Below are 18,577 nucleotides of genomic sequence, written 5' to 3'. Positions count from 1 at the left end.
CATTAACGTATTTTTAAATCGAATATACTGAGTTAGTAGGGTTGGAGTTAGTCATACCCAGAAATCAGCACTGTTGCAGCTCCCCCCAACCTCTGATGATTCTAAGGCAGGTGGTAACTCACGTTCAGGTGGCATCTGCAGCTTTGTAATTGCTCAGTTGTTTCAATTGCTATTTGTTGACAAGCATGGCAATCTAGCCAGACATGCTTGCTTAACCCACGACCAGATGACAAGTTCAGAAATCAGTGGTCTTAGGGCAGGCATTGCATCTCTTCAAGGCCATTTACTCATGGTCAAGCCCAACTCAAATGGCAGAGCCTGGCCCAGCTGGAGGAATCCTTGAGCACCATCCAAAGGTATGACATCTACTGACTGACATCTTGGCCACAAAAGGTTTTATTTGTGTTGAGTACTCATGTGTCATACCTTACGGTTGTCTCCGAGTCCTTGTGAGACATTGCTGTTTGTTTTGCAAAGCCTTTCCTGGTTGTGTGTGTGTGTATGAGCCTACACTGGGAAGGAGGACAGTGTTTTCAGAAAATAATTTTTTTGGAATTGTAGTGCTAGATCCTTAGAATCAGTTGTGAACACACAAATGAACGCCTTGTGTCTGAATCCCGACTGCTATTATTAAGGAGGTGAACCTGTATTCCAGGTTTCTCCAAAGTCTTTGGGCTTTTTTTCAAAACTCGCTTCCTAGCTCATTCCACCATAGAGGACCCAGGTGCTCAAAGATTAACCACTACCGCCCTTAACACAATGCTTCATCCCTAAAGCTCAAATCTCACAAGTAGCTTCTACCAATTGTTCTTCTTAGTTGATCTCAAGTCAAAGATTATTTGAAAGTTTTCTCACTAATTTTTGCTGACATTGGTGCCACTCTATGTATAGAGAGAGGACCATCTACAAATAAGCACAAAGAAGCATCTCATAGCCACTTAAGTCCTTAATCTATATCTACCTCTATCTACCTGTCTCTATACACAGGTATCTATGTATATATCTACATCCTCCCACAAAAGATTTTGTATATGCTTACAAAAATAGATATAAATAATTGAGGATATTAAGGAAAAGGAAAAATATTTTGTAGATGCTTATATGAATAAATATAAATAATTGAAGATATTAAGGAAAATAGGATAGGAAAAAATAAAACATATAGAAATGTATACTGTATAGGCTTTACAGTGACTAAATTTTGTTCTGAGATAGTGACCATAGGAAAGAGGGAATCGGGATTCACAGTATTTGTAAAGAAAAATCAAAGAGATGTTTGAGAGAAGCATGCCTGTTCCTCATACTGAGATCTGGCTGAAATTCCTTCCTTAAATCCTACTATAAGGGATACATCATCCCTGAATAGATAAAATTTCACATGACTCTGTTTTATAACAGCCTTCACTTGGGGCCGTGTGTGTGTGTATATATTACTTACAGGTGTCAGTCTTTCTAAAATACTTTTAGGAATGCTACCTTTGGTTGAGCCTCAGAGACCAAGCCTCTGAGCTTTCATTTACAGTCCTTTCCTTTTGCCTGGGATTCCTTCAAGTGATAAATTTCTTACCTCATAACATCACCTCTCATGAAATCTTTATTTCCAATTTTCTGCTTATTCCCTTGTCTCCTCCTTAATCATTTTATCATCTACATCCTAAGATCATTGCTCTTCCACTTCTAATTTTCCAGACTCCGCTTGTAAGCACTCTTACAAAGGGAAAAGAAGCACAAAAATGCAAATATTTCTTTTACAAAACCTGTGAAGTCCTATTGAAATCCTCACACTGAAATTTATGCACCTCAGTACCAGTAAGTTTTCTTACCCCACATGACTGCTGTTTTGAAAAGAACCACTGAATGCACAAGATGGGGGTGAGGGTATTTAATAAAACTCACAGAAACCAGATCAGTGAGCACTGTTTCTGGGACCATCTGCCAGGACTTGGGAATCCATTTCTGATCCAGAGTCCCGCATTAGAATATCCAGCACAGGGTTGTACGTGGAAAAGGGATTTCCAGATCCCAAAACCCATGGGAACTGTGCTTTGTTGTTGATTTGGCTGAAACAAAGACTCTGTAAACAATAACCTCCAGCCCCTGTTCCTATGGCAGCCACCAACCCTGTGAAAATGACATCAAAGAAAGAAGGGGCAATCTCATGGTCCTTTGGTTCGCCCAGCCTGAAGGGTGCTCTAATAATTTTTCTCAAACATCTCAGCTACTCTTGCCGGAACACCCATTCAGAACACTCACAGAAACCCCAGAAAAAATGATCATAAGAAGTTGAAGACCTCAGCAGGAAGGGAACAGGGTTGAAAGAATCTCAGAATGTCAGTGAGATCTTAAGGTCAACTCATCCAACTCATCATCTCCCTGTACAAATGAGGAAGTGGTACCTGGAGAGGTGAGGTGAAGTCACTTGCCTAAGTGGTGCCTAGCAGAGCTGGGTCGTGAACCTGATCACGTGATCAACTGCAAGGCAGGCAGGATCTTTTCTCCTACAATGTTTAAGGCATTTCTTGTCACTGTAGAACCCTCAACTTTTTAAATTTCTGGTTCCTGTAGTTTAGGAACATCTGAATTCTAAAAATATTCCAATTACATTTCATATGACCGATAAAGCTCATTAATAATGACTTTTCAAATTTACCAACATGAAGAATAATGAGTTTTGCCTGTGTGAGTATGTCATGAAGGCATAAGAGTAGCATATAGCACCATTGTAGGAAAATGGAAGTTAAGAATATTTACATGTATACAGAAGAGTGTTGGGTCATATAGGAGCTGCAAGTTCTTTTTAACAATATTGTTAAGTGAGAGAGTAGCACTGACATATACACAACCAAATGTAAAATGGATGGCTGGTGGGAGGCTGCTGCATAGCACAGGGAGGTCAGCTCGATGCTTTGTGACGACCTGGAGGGGTGAGATAGGGAGAATGGGAGGGAGGCTCAAGAGGGAGGGGATATGGGGACATGTGTATGCATATGGCTGATTCACTTTGTTGTACAGCAGAAACTAACACACCATTGTAAAGCAATTATACTCCAATAAAGATGTAAAAAAAAAAAACCGATATTGTTGACCCTCTTTAAAATGCTGCACCTTAGGGCTTCCCTGGTGGCACAGTGGTTGAGAGTCCACCTGCCGATGAAGGGGACACAGGTTTGTGCCCCGGTCCGGGAAGGTCCCACATGCCGCGGAGCGGCTGGGCCCGTGAGCCATGGCCGCTGAGCCTGCGCGTCCGGAGCCTGTGCTCCACAAAAAAAAAAGTGCATAAAAAAGAGTGGATTTGCACCTAGCACCCAAATTTTGATTTCTAATAACATTCTTCAGTGAAAGAAAGCAAAGCTTCTTGGAGAAATGGCTGATTCTAGGACTGGGACAGGAAATACACAAGATGAGCCTGGAGCATCTTGTGCCAAAAACTAAAGAAATGCTGAGGAAAAAAAACCCATAATAATGAGGTTATGTCAAAGAACTACAAGAGCCAACTGAAAGAGCTCCCGATTGCCACCTGGAACTATTTGAGCAACAATATAAAGTAATATTAGATTATAACCCAAAGTATTATATAAATATTCATGAGTCCATATACGTAAATGATAAATAAACAAACAAATAGGGGAGAAGAGACAAATCTCCCATGCAAAAGAATTCCAAATAACTTATGTATACACTCCACCCTCTAGAAGGTAGAGCAGAATTCCTTAAGTGTGGGCTGCACGCAGTGACTTCCTTCCAAAGATTACAGTGTAGAAAGGAGTTCTTTTTTTTTTTTTTAAGTAACTTTGCAGTGGACATGACCAACACTACCTCAGCCAGGTCAGCATCAACAGAGTAAGTCGTGTTGATAGTATGTTCCCTGAATATGGTGTGATGAGAATGGCACTCTGCCTCTGTGGTCTTCCTCCCCAGAACCCAGAGCCCCAGAATAATTATGAGAAAATCAGAAAATTATCAGGCAAATTCTAATTGATGGTCATTCTACAAAATGCCTGACCACTGCTCCTCAAAACTGTCGAGACCATCAAAAACAAGGAAAGTCTGAGAAACTGTGACATAAAGAAATATGATGGTTAAATGCAATACGGGTTCCTGGATGGAATCCTGGAACAGAAAAGGCAAATGGGTAAAAAACTAAGGAAATCTAAACAGAGTATAGACTTTAATAAATAATAATATATCACAGTATTGGTTCATGAATTGTGTCAAATATACCACCCTTAGTGTAAGATGTTAATAATAGGGAAAACTGGATGTGGGGTATACTGTCTTTGCAATTTCTCGACAAATCTAAAACTATTGTAAAATTAAATTTAAAAAAAAAACTAATGTTTTTGAATAGTTTCAAGTGAATGCATCTGTAACTACCACCCAGAGTGAAAACATTGTCAGCACCCATAAACCCCTTGTTTCCCTTCTCAATTATGTCACCACCTCTCCCCCTAAAGAAAAGTTCACTGCTGTGATTGTATGATAGTACATCCTGCTTTTCTTTATAATTTTACCACTATTATGCCTCTCTAAACATATAGTGTTCCCTGGTTTTGAAATGTATATTAATGTAATCATACAGTATATATGCCTGTAGGTCTTGCTTAAGATTTGTCCATGTTGTTGCAGGTTGTCAGCCATTGCATGTTCATTTTCATTCCTGTGCAGGATTGTGTTGTATGAATTACTTCAAATTTTATTTATACATTTTATTGTTGCTGGACATTTGGGTTGTTTCCAGTGTTTCCAGTGTGGATGATTAGAAAAGGATATTCTGACCATCAGATTTGTGAGATCCCTTGTGGATTTCTTTTCTTTCTTAAGAATATCTATTTATGTGGGGCAAGGAAGAAGAACCTCTTGCTGTTTGAAAGCAGTAGTGGGATCTTGCTCAGGGACCAGGATCTAGAGTGAGAGTCCGAGAAGCCCAGGGCTCCTGTTCATGCCTTTTGCCAATAGGCAGCTGGCTGCCCAACTGCCTCAAGATGATGGGAACATTCCTTCCCAGGGATGTATGGACCAACTCCTTCTCAATTTCATCCACCACTTTGCTAGTGATAGCTATGGATCAAACAGCAGAAAGCTTGATCTTAGTAACAATTCCTCATGCTTTGAAGAGAATGAGTCTCTCTTAGGCATGTTCCTACCAAGTGGCCAAATAGAAAGGAGGCAATAAGGCTCCCTTGACTTCCCCCTAAGATCCTTCTGGCCCTGGTAATCCAGGTTCCTGACTCAGGGAAGGCAACTTGCTAAACTGTCCAAGCAGACAAGTCCTTTATGTGCACATGTGCACACACAGGCGCACACACACATACAGTGAAAATCTAAGGTTGAGTCAAGGAGGGCTGTTCTTGCTCATCTGGCATCATGAGAATATTTCCCAAATGAGTGCCTTTGAGCTAATTGTATTTTATTTTTAGCAGAGGCACTTCGCAGGCCCACTTATTAAGTCTTGTTTTGCCTATTTTAGCCCCATTGTATTTTGTTATGACCAAGTAGAAGGCAGCGCACCTAGTAATGAAGAGCCCAGGCTAAAGGGTCAGACAGACCAGAATCCTGCCTCGGGTAGGTCTCTTCTGAGTTGGGTAACCTGGAGCAGTTACTCATCCCTTCTGAACCTCAGTTTCCCCATAGGTTAAAAAAAAATAAGAAAACTTACTTTGCAAGTAGGTCAAATAAAGTGCAAAAATGTATGTAAAGTATTTAACACAGTTCCTGACACAAAAGGAAAAACTAATAAATAATGAAGATTATCGTTGTTTACATTAAAAATGCAATAACTGGGGACTTCCCTGGCGGTCCAGTGGTTAAGACTTCGCCTTCCAATGCAGAGGGTGTGGGTTCAATCCCTGGTCAGGGAGCTAAGATCCCACATGCCTCGCAGCCAAAAACCCAAAATATAAAACAGAAGAATAGTGTAACAAATTCAATAAAGACTTTAAAAATGGTCCACCTCAAAAAAAATCTTTAAAAATGCAGTAACTGATCTAGTAGTTCCTTTCTTTAAGCCTTTGGTCAGACATATTGTTAAATATAAGGTTTCCAAATACAGCTAAAAAAATTACTCTGTGACTTTTAGCATTTTATATTTTCTATGCTAATTTGAATTCATAGTAGAATTAAAAATGGTGTCCAGTGTCAGTGAAAGCTTTTTGTTGTTCTCACTTCTGATTATAAGACAGACCAAATTTGTATCTCTTTCTATCAGGTTTATCATCGGAGATTTGTTGGATTCTGAAAATGACATCTTTGAGCAGCCCCAAGAATGCGACCCTCACGGATCAGAAGAGCCACAGAAGGCCTTTGACCATGGGACAGAGCTCATCCCGTGGTACGTGCTGTCCATCCAAGCTGATGTGCACCAGTTCCTGCTGCAGGGGGCCACGGTCATCCACTATGACCAGGACATGCACCTCTCTGCCCGCTGCTTCCTCCAGCTTCAGTCTGACAATAGCACCTTGACCTGGATAAAGCCCACCACTGCTTCCCCAGCCAGTGCTAAAGTAAAACTTGGTGTGCTTAGTAACACATCCGAGCCTGGCAAATTCCCATTACTGGGCAATGCTGGATTAAGTGGCCTGGCAGAGGGGGTCTTGGATCTGTTTTCAGCAAAGGCTGTGTACATGGGACACCCTAGCATTGATATACACACTGTGTGTGTCCAGAACAAACTGAGTAACATGTCTCTCTCAGAGACTGGTGTGACACTGCTCTACGGGCTTCAGACCACGGACAATAGATTATTGCACTTTGTGGCACCAAAGCACACAGCTAAAATGCTCTTCAGTGGATTGTTGGAACTCACTAGAGCTGTGAGAAAGATGAGGAAGTTCCCTGACCAAAGACAGCAGTGGCTGCGGAAACAATACGTCAGCCTCTACCAGGTAAGGGGTACAGCCTTCCCTCTCTCCTCAGTGGTATAATTCTCCAGATATAATTGTAATAAAAACACACTGGACAACTAGACCACCAAGGTTCATTCTCCCAGCTCTGTCATTTCCTACCTGAGTGATATGGAACAGCTTTTATTTAACGTCTCTGTGCCTCAGTTTCTCATCTATAAAGTGAGAATAATAATGATACCTATTCATAGGGTGGCAGTGAGCTTTAACTGAGTTAATATGTGTAAAGCCATAATGTAAATTCATAGGTATAAAGAATAGTGTCTGGCTCATAGTAGGTCCTATTATTATTTTGTATGAAAACAGTGACTGTGGTCATTGTACATCTCACATCTGGAAAGAAACAAGTTAATATAAGCATTTTCACTTAAAGTGAAAATGGAAAGCATTGTATATGAATGCTTTTATTATTAATTAGGGACTAGCTGATACATTGGAAACCTTCACTTTGGAAACTGAAATCCTGTTTCGTCTTCTAATGTGCTCTGTGACTCTGGGAGGGTTATTTAACTTACTGTGTATTGCTGCTGAACTGTAGGACTTTTAAGGTTAAAAGAAACTTTCCCAAATGTGAGATAAACTCATACCTAGAGTTCTTCCAAACCAGATTTGTAGTGGCAGCAGCTCTTAGGAGGCAGTTTCTCACAGTCGCAGCTTAAACTGAGTGAGTTTTTCATTAACCCTAAATTATCAGGTACTTTGACACTCCAGCTAAGGGTGGCAGGAGGCCTGGGCTGAATGAGGTGGTGAGAAGAGACACAGGCATAACCAGAGTAGCACACTTGTGGAGGAAGGAAGGCAGAGATTGCTCGGAAACTGAGTCATAAACCCCACTACAAGGTGACACAGTTAGTGGTGTTGTCAAATGAGTTGTACAAAGTATTCGGTTTTTCTTTGCTATGTTTTTCTATCTATTGTGGGGGGGAAATTATCTTTTCTACTAGTGTCACAGAACAAATAGAAGTATGACTTAAATTACTCAAATGACTGATTTCCTGCACTTTTCACAGTGCTAACATGTCCCTGACAAGTAAAAACATCTTCCTCTCTGGAATGTTAGTAGAGGCACATGTAGGACCCCTTCTTTCCCCTTTTCCCACATCCATGCAGTACTTATGAGTAGAGATCATATCCTGAATAACTAACTTGATTAATGACTTAATAAGCACATAGACCTATATACACGATTATGCTGCACTGCGCACAGCCAGTTTTAGTTAACTCATCTAAAATGGAAAACAAAATACCTGCTTCCTGTCTGTTCCACAGGGAGCTCTCGATGCTGCCAGCTGCTTGGAAGAAAGGTCTTCAGGAGCTATTATCAATATTGATTTTCTTTTTTTTTTCCATAAATTTATTTATTTATTTGTTTCTGTTTTTGGCTGCATTGGGTCTTTGTTGCTGCGCACGGGCTTTCTCTAGTTGCAGCGAGCGGGGACTGCTCTTTGTTGCAGTGCACAGATTTCTCATTGCAGTGGCTTCTCTTGTTGCAGAGCACGGGTTCTAGGCGCGCGGGCTCTGTAGTTGTGGCTCGCAGGCTCTAGAGTGCAGGCTCAGGAGCTGTGGCACACGGGCTCAGTTGCTCTGCAGCATGTGGTATCCTCCCCAACCAGGGCTCAAACCGGTGTCCCCTGCATTGGCAGGCAGATTCTTAACCACTGCGCCACCAGGGAAGTCCCTTGATTTTCAATTACAGTCACTTCTCAGCCTTCTAGAATCATGAAAATCCATTCAAGCTGGGCATAAACCAAAATCTTTGGGCTCAATTACAATCACTGTCACAAAGCCTATGTGGTTTACTTGCTCCATTTGTTTCCCTCCCCATGTTATAGCATAAAATAACTGAATTAACATATAAGGTCTACTTAGTTTCTCATTTAACCTGGCAACCTTCAGTTTGTGCTGAAGGAGGCACCAGCTGGGACCATGAACAATGGTCTGATGAGAAGAGGTAAGAGCAGAGACAGAGGAAATGACTTGGAGCAGATTCAGTCCTACACAGTTGCAAACACAGCTACACCCCTTCCTATCTCCTAGCCCCCACCCCTCCACCCCGTGTGGAACCAAGCCATCACAGTGTAACAGCAAAATAGCTCCAATATACCTCAGTCACTTCTGAACACACAGGTGACATTATTCCTCAAAACAATGTACTACAGGGCTTCCCTGGTGGCGCAGTGGTTGAGAGTCAGCCTGCCGATGCAGGGGACACAGGTTTGTGCCCCGGTCCGGGAAGATCCCACGTGCTGCAGAGCAGCTGGGCCCGTGAGCCATGGCCGCTGGGCCTGCGCGTCTGGGGCCTGCACGTCCAGAGCCTGTGCTCCGCAACGGGAGAGGCCACAACAGTGAGAGGCCTGCATACCGCAAAAAAAATAAAACAATGTACTACACGAGCTGCCTAAGACAGGCAACAGTCTTAGACACTCAAGATTTCTTTCTTTCTTTCTTTCTTTCTTTCTTTTTTTTAAAGTGAAAAAGGTCAACGGACTACTCATTTTCCCATCAAATAGACCAGTTCCCAAATGATCTCAGGAAACATCAAAAAGATGCTAATTTCGTACTTGGAGAACAAAAGGTCAAACAGGCATCATGCTAAATAAATGCCCTGCTTGCTGACTTACAATACGACTTAGCACATTTAAAGCTCTGAGAAGTCTCAAAGTACAAACGAAACCTACTTAAATGTATCTATAAATTAAAGAAATGTATGAAAATTCTTGATTTCTTCCAAACCTCTGTTAACAGCCCTATAAGTGTATCTCTTTATCCCCAGTTTGGGAAGAGCTTATATAGAAAATAATCTTTCTGACATAAGAGTCCTTTCGTGTGATGAATGTTTGCACGGTTACTTTCAAATATAAGTATTTTAGTACTAGTAAATGTAAATTGATCTAATGGAAATAGTAGCAGGAGATAAAGCAAAAGACAAGAAGAAATAGTGACATTTGTAATGAAGCCTAGGAACACAGGAAATTAAAAGAAAGTAAACTCTGCAGAGATTCCGTGTGGGGTGTGGAGGAAAGGCTGGTATCACGAGCTTTGGCTCAAGGTTATCATGGGCAGAGCTTGGGAACTCATGTACTTGGAAAGATCTCTGGGAAGCTGAGAAGGTTATACACAGGATTATCAGTAAACTTTGATTGTAAGCAACAGAAACAGATTCTAGCTATCTTCAAGGGAAAAAAATGGGATTTATTTAAAGAATTAGATTAGTTTCACAGTCTTTAAGATATCATATGCAAAGATATGGTGAGTTAAAAGTGCATGAATATTTTTAAAGGAATTAATTTCCTAATCCTCAACTTCCACATGAACTGTTTTCTAAAACTGAGAATGTACCTTCACTCACAATAGTCCTTCTCCCAAATTAAAAATAGAAGGACATATTTCACCTATCCTAAACAAGTTTATTGTTTTGTATAAAACGAAAGAAAGATTCAAACTACATTTTAGTTCCCAGAGAGTCTCCTTTAAAGATTAAACAAAAGCATCCTGCCTTTTCCAGGCCTAAAATATTTCCATTAAAAGTAAAGCTTGGCACACGTTGACCTGTTCTGAATTTAGAAAAGCCAAAGCAGTGGAGGCTGATTCTTTTATATGTACATGGTAATGCATCTATTAAATTTTTATATTAAAGATTTTATTTTTTAGAGCAGTTTTAGGTTTATAATAAAATCGAAAGGAAGGTACAGAGATTTCCCATAAACTTCCTGCCCCCATGCCTGCATGGCACCCCCATTATCAACATCACTCACCAGAATGGTACATTCTTTACAAAGGATGAACCTATGTTGACACATCGTAATCACTCAAAGTCCATAGTTTACCATAGAGTTCACTCTTGGTGCTGTACTTTCTAGGGGCTTGTGCAAATATTTATTGACATATATCCATCACTATAATATTATATGGAGCATTTTTTAATTTTATTTATTTATTTTTGCTGTGTTGGGTTTTCGTTTCTGTGCAAGGGCTTTCTCTAGTTGCAGAGAGCAGGGGCCACTCTTCATCGCGGTGCGCAGGCCCCTCACTATCACGGCCTCTCTTTTGCGGAGCACAGGCTCCAGACGCGCAGGCTCAGTAGTTGTGGCTCACGGGCCTAGCTGCTCCGCGGCATGTGGGATCCTCCCAGACCAGGGCTCAAACCCATGTCCCCTGCATTGGCAGGCAGACTCTCAACCACTGCCACCAGGGAAGCCCCTTACATGGAGCATTTTCACTGCCCTAAAAATCCTGTGTGCTCTGCCTGTTATCTCTTTCTCCCACTCCACCCCCACCCCTTCCCCCAGTCCCCTGCAACCACTGATCTTTTTATTGTCTCCATAGTTTTGCCTTTTTCAGAATGTCATATAGTTGGAATCGTACAATATGTAGCCTTCTCAGATTGGTTTCTTTCACTTTGTAATATGCATGTAAGTTTCCTCCCTGTCTTCTTGTAGCTTAATAGCTTTCTTTTTATTCTGAATGAAATTCCATTGTCTGGGTGGACCACAGATTATTCATTCATTCACCTACTAAAGGATTTCTTTGTTGCTTCCAAATTTTGGCAATTATGAATAAAGCTGTTGTAAACATCCATGGTCAGGTTTTTGTGTGGACATAAGTTTTCAACTCATTTGGGTAAATACCAAAGAGTGTGATTGTTGGATCATACAGTAACAGTATGTTTAGTTTTGTAAGACACCAAACTGCCTTCTGAAGTGGCTGTATGATTTTGCGTTTCTACCAGCAATGGATGAGAGTTCCTGTTGCTCCACAACCTCACCAGCATTTGGTGGTGTCAGTGTTCTCAATTTTGGCCATTCTGTGTAGTGGTTTCTTGTTTCATTTCGCATTTTCCCTGATGACATATGATGTGGAACATCTTTTCATGTGATTATTTGCCATCTGTATGTCTGCTTTGGTGAGGTGTCTGTTAGGGTCTTTGGCCCATTTTTTTAATCGGGTTGTTTATTTTCTTATTGTAGTGTCTTAAGATTTCTTTATATATTTTGGATAACAGACCATGAGATATTCCTTTGCAAATATTTTCTCCCAGTCTGTGGCTTGTCTTCTAACTCTCTTGACAGTGTCTTTTGCAGAGCAGAACTTGTAAGTTTTAATGAAGGGGTCTATTAAATGTTTAAAAATGTGTTATTTAAAAGCCATAGATAGGGCTTCCCTGGTGGCGCAGTGGTTGAGAGTCCGCCTGCCGATGCAGGGGACACGGGTTCGTGCCCCGGTCCGGGAGGATCCCACGTGCCGCGGAGCGGCTGGGCCCGTGAGCCATGGCCGCTGAGCCTGCGTGTCCGGAGCCTGTGCTCCGCAACGGGAGAGGCCACAACAGTGAGAGGCCCGTGTACCGCAAAAAAAAAAAAAAAAACCCATAGATAAAAATTTTACAAGGTTTCTTTCAGAGTATGTTATGCAATAAGGTAGTTAAAATCTATTTATGAAATTGTGTCATGAATTGTTTATTCCACTTTGGAGTCAGTTGTATTGACTTATTATCAGGGACTCTCTTCAGCAGGCCTGCACCAGGTGGAACCATCTCCAACCATTTTCATTCTCTGTATCACTGCATTCAAGATTCATTTTCCAGGGACAGAAATTCTGATTGGCTTATTTGGATCCTGTACCAACCATTGATCAAGGGAGGCTGTTCCCCTTTGATTGATAGACCCAAGACTATATCTAGTGAAAAAGAGATCAAATAAAATTGGGGTATGGTTAGAGAAAAGAGAAATGATCCATAAGCAGGCATAAATCACAGATATCCACGACAAAAAATCACTAAAAGGTTTCATCAAATGTCATTCAAAAGATCTTCAAGTATCCAAGTTACTCAGCATGCTGGGATCCATAACAGGATGCAGGAAGTGGGAGGTCACAAGTCATAAAATCAGATAGTCATTGAACATTAGGATGAAGGAGTAAGCATGAGCACGCATGCGTACACACACATAAAGCCTCTTTATTATTTGTATATTATCTACAACAAAGCAAAATCTATTTACAAGCACTTCTTTGGAATTGCAAAGGAGGACTAACCTTAAAAATTTGCAGAAAGTAAAGATAGTAAATGGAAATTAATTTTAAGAGGTACGTTTTCTACAAGCTGTGAAATATCACCAGTATTGTTTTTAATTCATATGTGTCCTTTTTGTAGTTTTATTAACTGACTTTCCTGACTTATAAGGAGAATTGTTGACCACTGATCATTAATCAGGAGGGATTACTCATTCATTAATCAATAGGGATTAATGAATTCCTACTGATACTCAATGCATGTTACACAGAGTTGCCTTACAAGCAGCAGCTATTGTAAACCATCACCTACCCACTGAGTATGTTTTTGCTGCTCACAACATCATAATATGCATAGTGCTCTGAGTCCCCTGGGCTCTCTATCCTTGGATATCAGTCACTCAAGAGGATGGCAGCTCCATTTCTCATGCTTTTTCTTCCTTCTCCAGCCACTAGCCAAAAAGGGTTGTTTTGTTTTGGGCATATGCCATTCTTAATATCAGTGGTGTGCACCTCATTTTATTAAAAAAATTATCCAACAAAGAAAAAAAAAAAAAGAGGATGGCAGCTCAACTACTCAAGGTGCTCCCAGAGCCCTCCAAAGTGAATTTTTGTGTACTCCACCTACTCTGACTTCAAGTCAGACTGTCCCAAGCATCGAACTAGGTGAAAATACACTGGAGTGATGCAATAGCAAATAGAATTTGATTTTACTTAAATATATTCGTACACACATGTACACCCTCCAAGTCCTCCAAAGCCCAGATCTGCAAAGTACATCTTAGTGAATTTGCCTGCAGTGATAATTCTGGAACATAACCTCTGAAACTGGGAAGGGAAATTTTTTTGTTAATCCCAGTTGAACGTGGCCCTATTAAAGCACATCACTGGAACTCAGCAGGGTGTGACCAGGACAGAGGACATGATGAAATCCCCAACAGAGAGTTCTGACAGTTAGAAAACAGCCACTTGCGTGGCCAGATGGTTATTCTTCGGTGACAGCCTATTCTCCTCCACCTCTGGGAACTTACGAGAAGCTGTTAATATATTTACTTCCCCATTGCTCGCTCTTTCCTTATGTGTTCAGAATGTGGTTCTTTTACAGGAGGATGGACGATATGAAGGCCCAACTTTGGCTCACGCTGTGGAGTTGTTTGGCGGCAGACGATGGAGTACTCGAAACCCCAGTCCCGGGACATCAGCAAAGAGTGCTGAGAAGCCCAACATGCAGAGAAACAACACCTTGGGTATAAGCACCACCAAGAAAAAGAAGAAAATCCTTATAAGGGTAGAGTTTATTTATTAAGCATTAACCCCAGTATTCCAGGACCATTGTATGGTCTACATCACCATAAACTACCTTAGGTCATTTGGCTTGGGGACAAGATGAGGTGTAAAACAAATGAAACACAAGAGCTTACCAACCACCTCCTGGATGCCAGGCCCAGTGATAGGAACTGAGTCAACACCAGCGAAAAGTCAAGGTCCATAGAGGGACACAGAGATATTAACAAACACAGTGAGATCTAAATAAGAGTCACTGTCAAGCTGTCTGCAAAGTGCTGTGGGAGCAGAGAGAAGGAAAATATGGGGCTGAATGGCAGTTGCCAGGGGGTAAGGGGAAGGAGAAAAGGGGAGCTGTTCAAAGATTATAGAGTTTCAGTTTTGCAAGATGAGAAAGTTCTAGAGATCATTTGCACAAGGTACAAATAGTTTACTATATGCTTAAAAATGGTTAAGCTGGTAAATTTTATGTTTTGTTTTTTACCCAGATATATATATGTATCACTATATATTATATATTGCATTATTTATATTCTCACTGTAACATGATAATATATTTTCTTCATGGTTAACTAGAAGAAATCCCAGTCTTTGCATATGGGAGGCCTAAGACATGTTGATGCCTAAGTTGAACTTTGTCTGCTTCATAACTCTGTCTCTACACAGATTCCAGGGGTCTTATTCCTCCTCTTCTCACCCTCCCCAGAGGAGTGCTACATTTTAGTGAAGAACACATGGGATAAATATAACATGAGAATAGCTGGTCAGCCTTCACATAGGTCTTTACTATTTTTGTCAGGTGGAGGTGGTATTGAAGGTGGGTCAGTGAGAAAATACGGACCCACCTGAACTAAGCAGTGATGGGAGAGAAATACAGAATGAGAAACGATATGACTTTTGTGTTCCCAGGGTGAGAGTGGAGAGGCCACCGATGACGAGATGTCCACCCGCAAAGCCAAAATGCACAAAGAGTGTCGGAGTCGGAGTGGTTCTGATCCTCAAGACGTTAATGAACAAGAAGAATCAGGTAAAGCAGCATCTTTACATCTGAGAATTTTTAATGGGAAAATATATGCATTTGGTTTTAAATTGTGATTTAACTATTGTGGGCATTCTTAACAAAACTCTTTATCACATTATATACTTACCTTTGTGTTTCACTAGATGATGGAACCCAAGAGGTATTTCTGCAAATACAAATTTGCAAACACAAGTGTAATTAAGAAGAAAATTCTCATTAAATAACTTGCCATTACTGACAAAGAATATTAGATATAAAAGATACAATTTGATAGGTTAGACCAGTGATTCTTTTCCCCTGGCTGGATATCAGAGCTTTTAAAAAATATCTGGATGCCACACCCCAGCCCAACTGATTTAGACACTCTCTGTCTGGGACCTGGACATCTATGCACTTTTTAAGTTCCCCAGATGATTCTTATTTTTTTAAATTTTTACCATTTACTCATCATTTGTTTATTTATTTATTTATTTGGCTATACAGCATGCGGGATCTTAGTTCCCCGACTAGGGACCGAACCCATGGCCCCAGCAGTGGAAGCACAGAGTCCTAACCACTAGACCGCCAGTGAACTCCCACTCCCCAGATGATTCTGATGTGTAGCCAGGACTGAGAACCCACCAGAATATTTTGATGCTTCTTGTACATTAATTACCTGCATGGATTGATTTTTTCAGATGTTCAGAAGCATCTTTGGTTTTCATTTAATTTCTGAGGGCAAGTATAATCAGAGTCCTTGTCTCTTTTCTGTCTTTCACCCTCACAGAGGCGAACACCATCACGAGCCCTCCTAACCCTCTCCCTTCCAGAAGAGCCCACTCTTTGACCACGGCTGGGTCCCCTAACTTGGCTGCCGGGACGTCATCTCCCATCAGGCCAGTGTCCTCCCCTGTGCTGTCTTCTTCAAACAAGAGCCCGTCCAGGTGGGGCCTTAACATGATAAAACAGAAGGACCCTTCACACCCTTCAGGTTGTGTAGAAGGGCATCCTCTCCCAGTGCTCTACGGAAAGACTATCTCTAATTTTGACTTAACAATCACGTTAAAACTGAAAACCCCCAATTTTTTTAAAGTTCCTAATTTTCTTGATTTTGTATTCCTACCTTCTCATATTACTATAACTGCTTCTCATTTTTTTTTTTTTTTTTTTTGCGGTATGCGGGCCTCTCACTGCTGTGGCCTCCCCCGTTGCGGAGCACAGGCTCCGGACGCGCAGGCTCCGGACGCGCAGGCTCAGCGGCCATGGCTCACGGGCCCAGCCGCTCCGCGGCATATGGGATCCTCCCAGACCGGGGCACGAACCCGTATCCCCTGCATCGGCAGGCGGACTCCCAACCACTTGCGCCACCAGGGAGGCCCTGCTTCTCATTTTTTGACAGACTAACCCTTCAAAGATCAGTAGCAGTAACAAAATCCGAGCTGTGAGTCTCTAAATCTGCACTGATATAGCAGGTGCTAGCCACAGGGAAAAAATGTTAAGTGGCTATTTAAATTCGAATTTTAATTAATTAAAATTAAATAAAATTTCAAATTCAGTTCCTCAGTCATGCTAGCCACATTAAAAGTGTTCCATAGCTACCGGTGGCTGGTGTCTACTCTACTGAACAGTGCAGATAAAGAACATTTCTATCATTGCACAAAGTTTTATTGGATAGCACTGCTCTAAATGAAGAATAAATTAAGTTTTAATGTAAGCAGCTTGACCCTTTGCTAATAGGTGAAATATATTTTGCACTCTTCTCATGTATGAGATATACACGTCTAGAGAAGTGAATGTCTTACAGCAAGTTAGATAGGTTTAGCTGGCATTAGTGTAAATTATTTTGTAAGGTCCATGCAAATTACAGATTTGAAACAACAGCTACCCTCTCAGAAGAAATAATATTAAAATGAAAGTCTTTCAAAGGAATCAGAACACCACATCATCTCCCTCAGCCCCATACTAAAGTTTAGGAAATGCAAAGGTTCCAGACAGACATTCTTTACTTCGTCAAACAGAGGAATGGGAGGAGGAAGTGAGTCTGTACAGATACTGGCTTTAGAAACGTTAATTTTACACACGCGCGTGCGCACACACACACACACAACACACACACACACCCCTCCTCCCCACCTTCCTCTTTTCCTGGGAAGCTTGCTACAGAAAAGAACCCTACAGTGACTCATCTTTTAAAGGGAAGCATCCTTTCACAATATGAATAATGAACATAATTTCTACACTTGATGAAACTGGGTTACAGGTACATGGGAATTCTTTATACCACTCTTGCGAGGTTTGTAGGGGTTTTGGGGTGTTTTTTAAAATTTATTTATCTTATTTATTTATTATTTTTGCCTGCCTCGGGTCTTCGTTGCTGTGCTCAGGCTTTCTCTAGTTGCGGCAAGCGGGGGCTACTCTTTGTTGCGGTGCACGGGCTTCCCATTGCGGTGGCTTCTCTTGTTGCGGAGCACGGGCTCTAGGCCCGCGGGCTTCAGTAGCTGTGGCTCACAGGCTCTAGAGCACAGGCTCAGTCGTTGTGGTGCACGGGCTTAGTTGCTCCGCGGCATGTGGGATCTTCCTGGACCAGGGCTCAAACCCGTGTCCCCTGCATTGGCAGGTGGATTCTTAACCACTGCGCCACCAGGGAAGCCCGGTTTGTAGGTTTGTAACAAAATTAAAGCTACAAAGAATCAGAATTCTTTACATTATATTTCAGCCTATACAGTATCCCGGGTAAATAAAATAGCCAGAGAATTTGGATTAAGTGGTCTTTCCCTTTATTTCAATCACTCATAAGCAGGAACAGGAAGGACAAAGTAAAGGAGGAAAATCTTTTCAAAGAGGTAAAAGTAGAGAAACTACCATGCCAGATGCAAGATCAGAGGACCCTGCCATAGAAGGACAGGGGGCAGTGCTCACCAAGTATTCTAAACCAGAAAGAGAAGACGAAACAGGAGAAGAAAAGTCAGCCTGAATGCTCTTCAAGGAGGGAGCAAGACTGAGCCCTAGGAAGGGAACAAGTGGACTGATAGAGTTTCCTAAAGTCAGAGGGAGACGGGTGCCTACAGACAGAGGCTGAACCTGGAACCAGAAGGAAGGAAGGCAGGGAATGTACTTGTTTAAATGCAAATGATAAGCCATTTTGTTATCGGATCTTTTTCCTCTTCCTGAACCTCCACCCTCTGTTTCCCATACCACATTGGCGATCAATAACCCAAGCCTACAACGTACAATAAATCTATCCATTTGTATTACTCTTCCATTAATGCAGGTGACCTTCTGATGTCAACACAAAATAATTTTCCATGAATAAACACTATTGGCAGGATTGAGGACAAACTAGCTATTCATTACAGTATTCTCTCTACTTTCTTACATATTTGAAATA

General features: G+C 41.4%; 1 protein-coding gene across 3 annotated transcripts in view; it reads left to right on the top strand.

Annotated features, from left to right (window-relative positions):
* PLCE1 (phospholipase C epsilon 1) overlaps positions 1-18,577 on the top strand; it is a 310,776-nt gene that overhangs the window by 236,769 nt on the left and 55,430 nt on the right. For 2 of the 3 annotated variants that reach the window (XR_009532808.1, XM_060101830.1), the window contains exons 8-11: positions 6,206-6,881; positions 14,011-14,193; positions 15,099-15,216; positions 15,977-16,133. Coding sequence is in view for 2 of the 3 variants with exons in the window: in XM_060101830.1 (XP_059957813.1) it covers positions 6,206-6,881; positions 14,011-14,193; positions 15,099-15,216; positions 15,977-16,133 (1,134 nt within the window). In the remaining variant the exon portion in view is untranslated. The remainder of the gene's footprint in view (positions 1-6,205; positions 6,882-14,010; positions 14,194-15,098; positions 15,217-15,976; positions 16,134-18,577) is intronic. The other variant, XM_060101840.1, reaches the window with a different exon arrangement.

The sequence above is a fragment of the Mesoplodon densirostris genome, chromosome 1 (assembly GCF_025265405.1).
Source record: "Mesoplodon densirostris isolate mMesDen1 chromosome 1, mMesDen1 primary haplotype, whole genome shotgun sequence".
In the NCBI taxonomy this organism is placed as follows: domain Eukaryota; kingdom Metazoa; phylum Chordata; class Mammalia; order Artiodactyla; family Ziphiidae; genus Mesoplodon; species Mesoplodon densirostris.
This window is presented reverse-complemented; position numbering and strand designations above follow the sequence as displayed.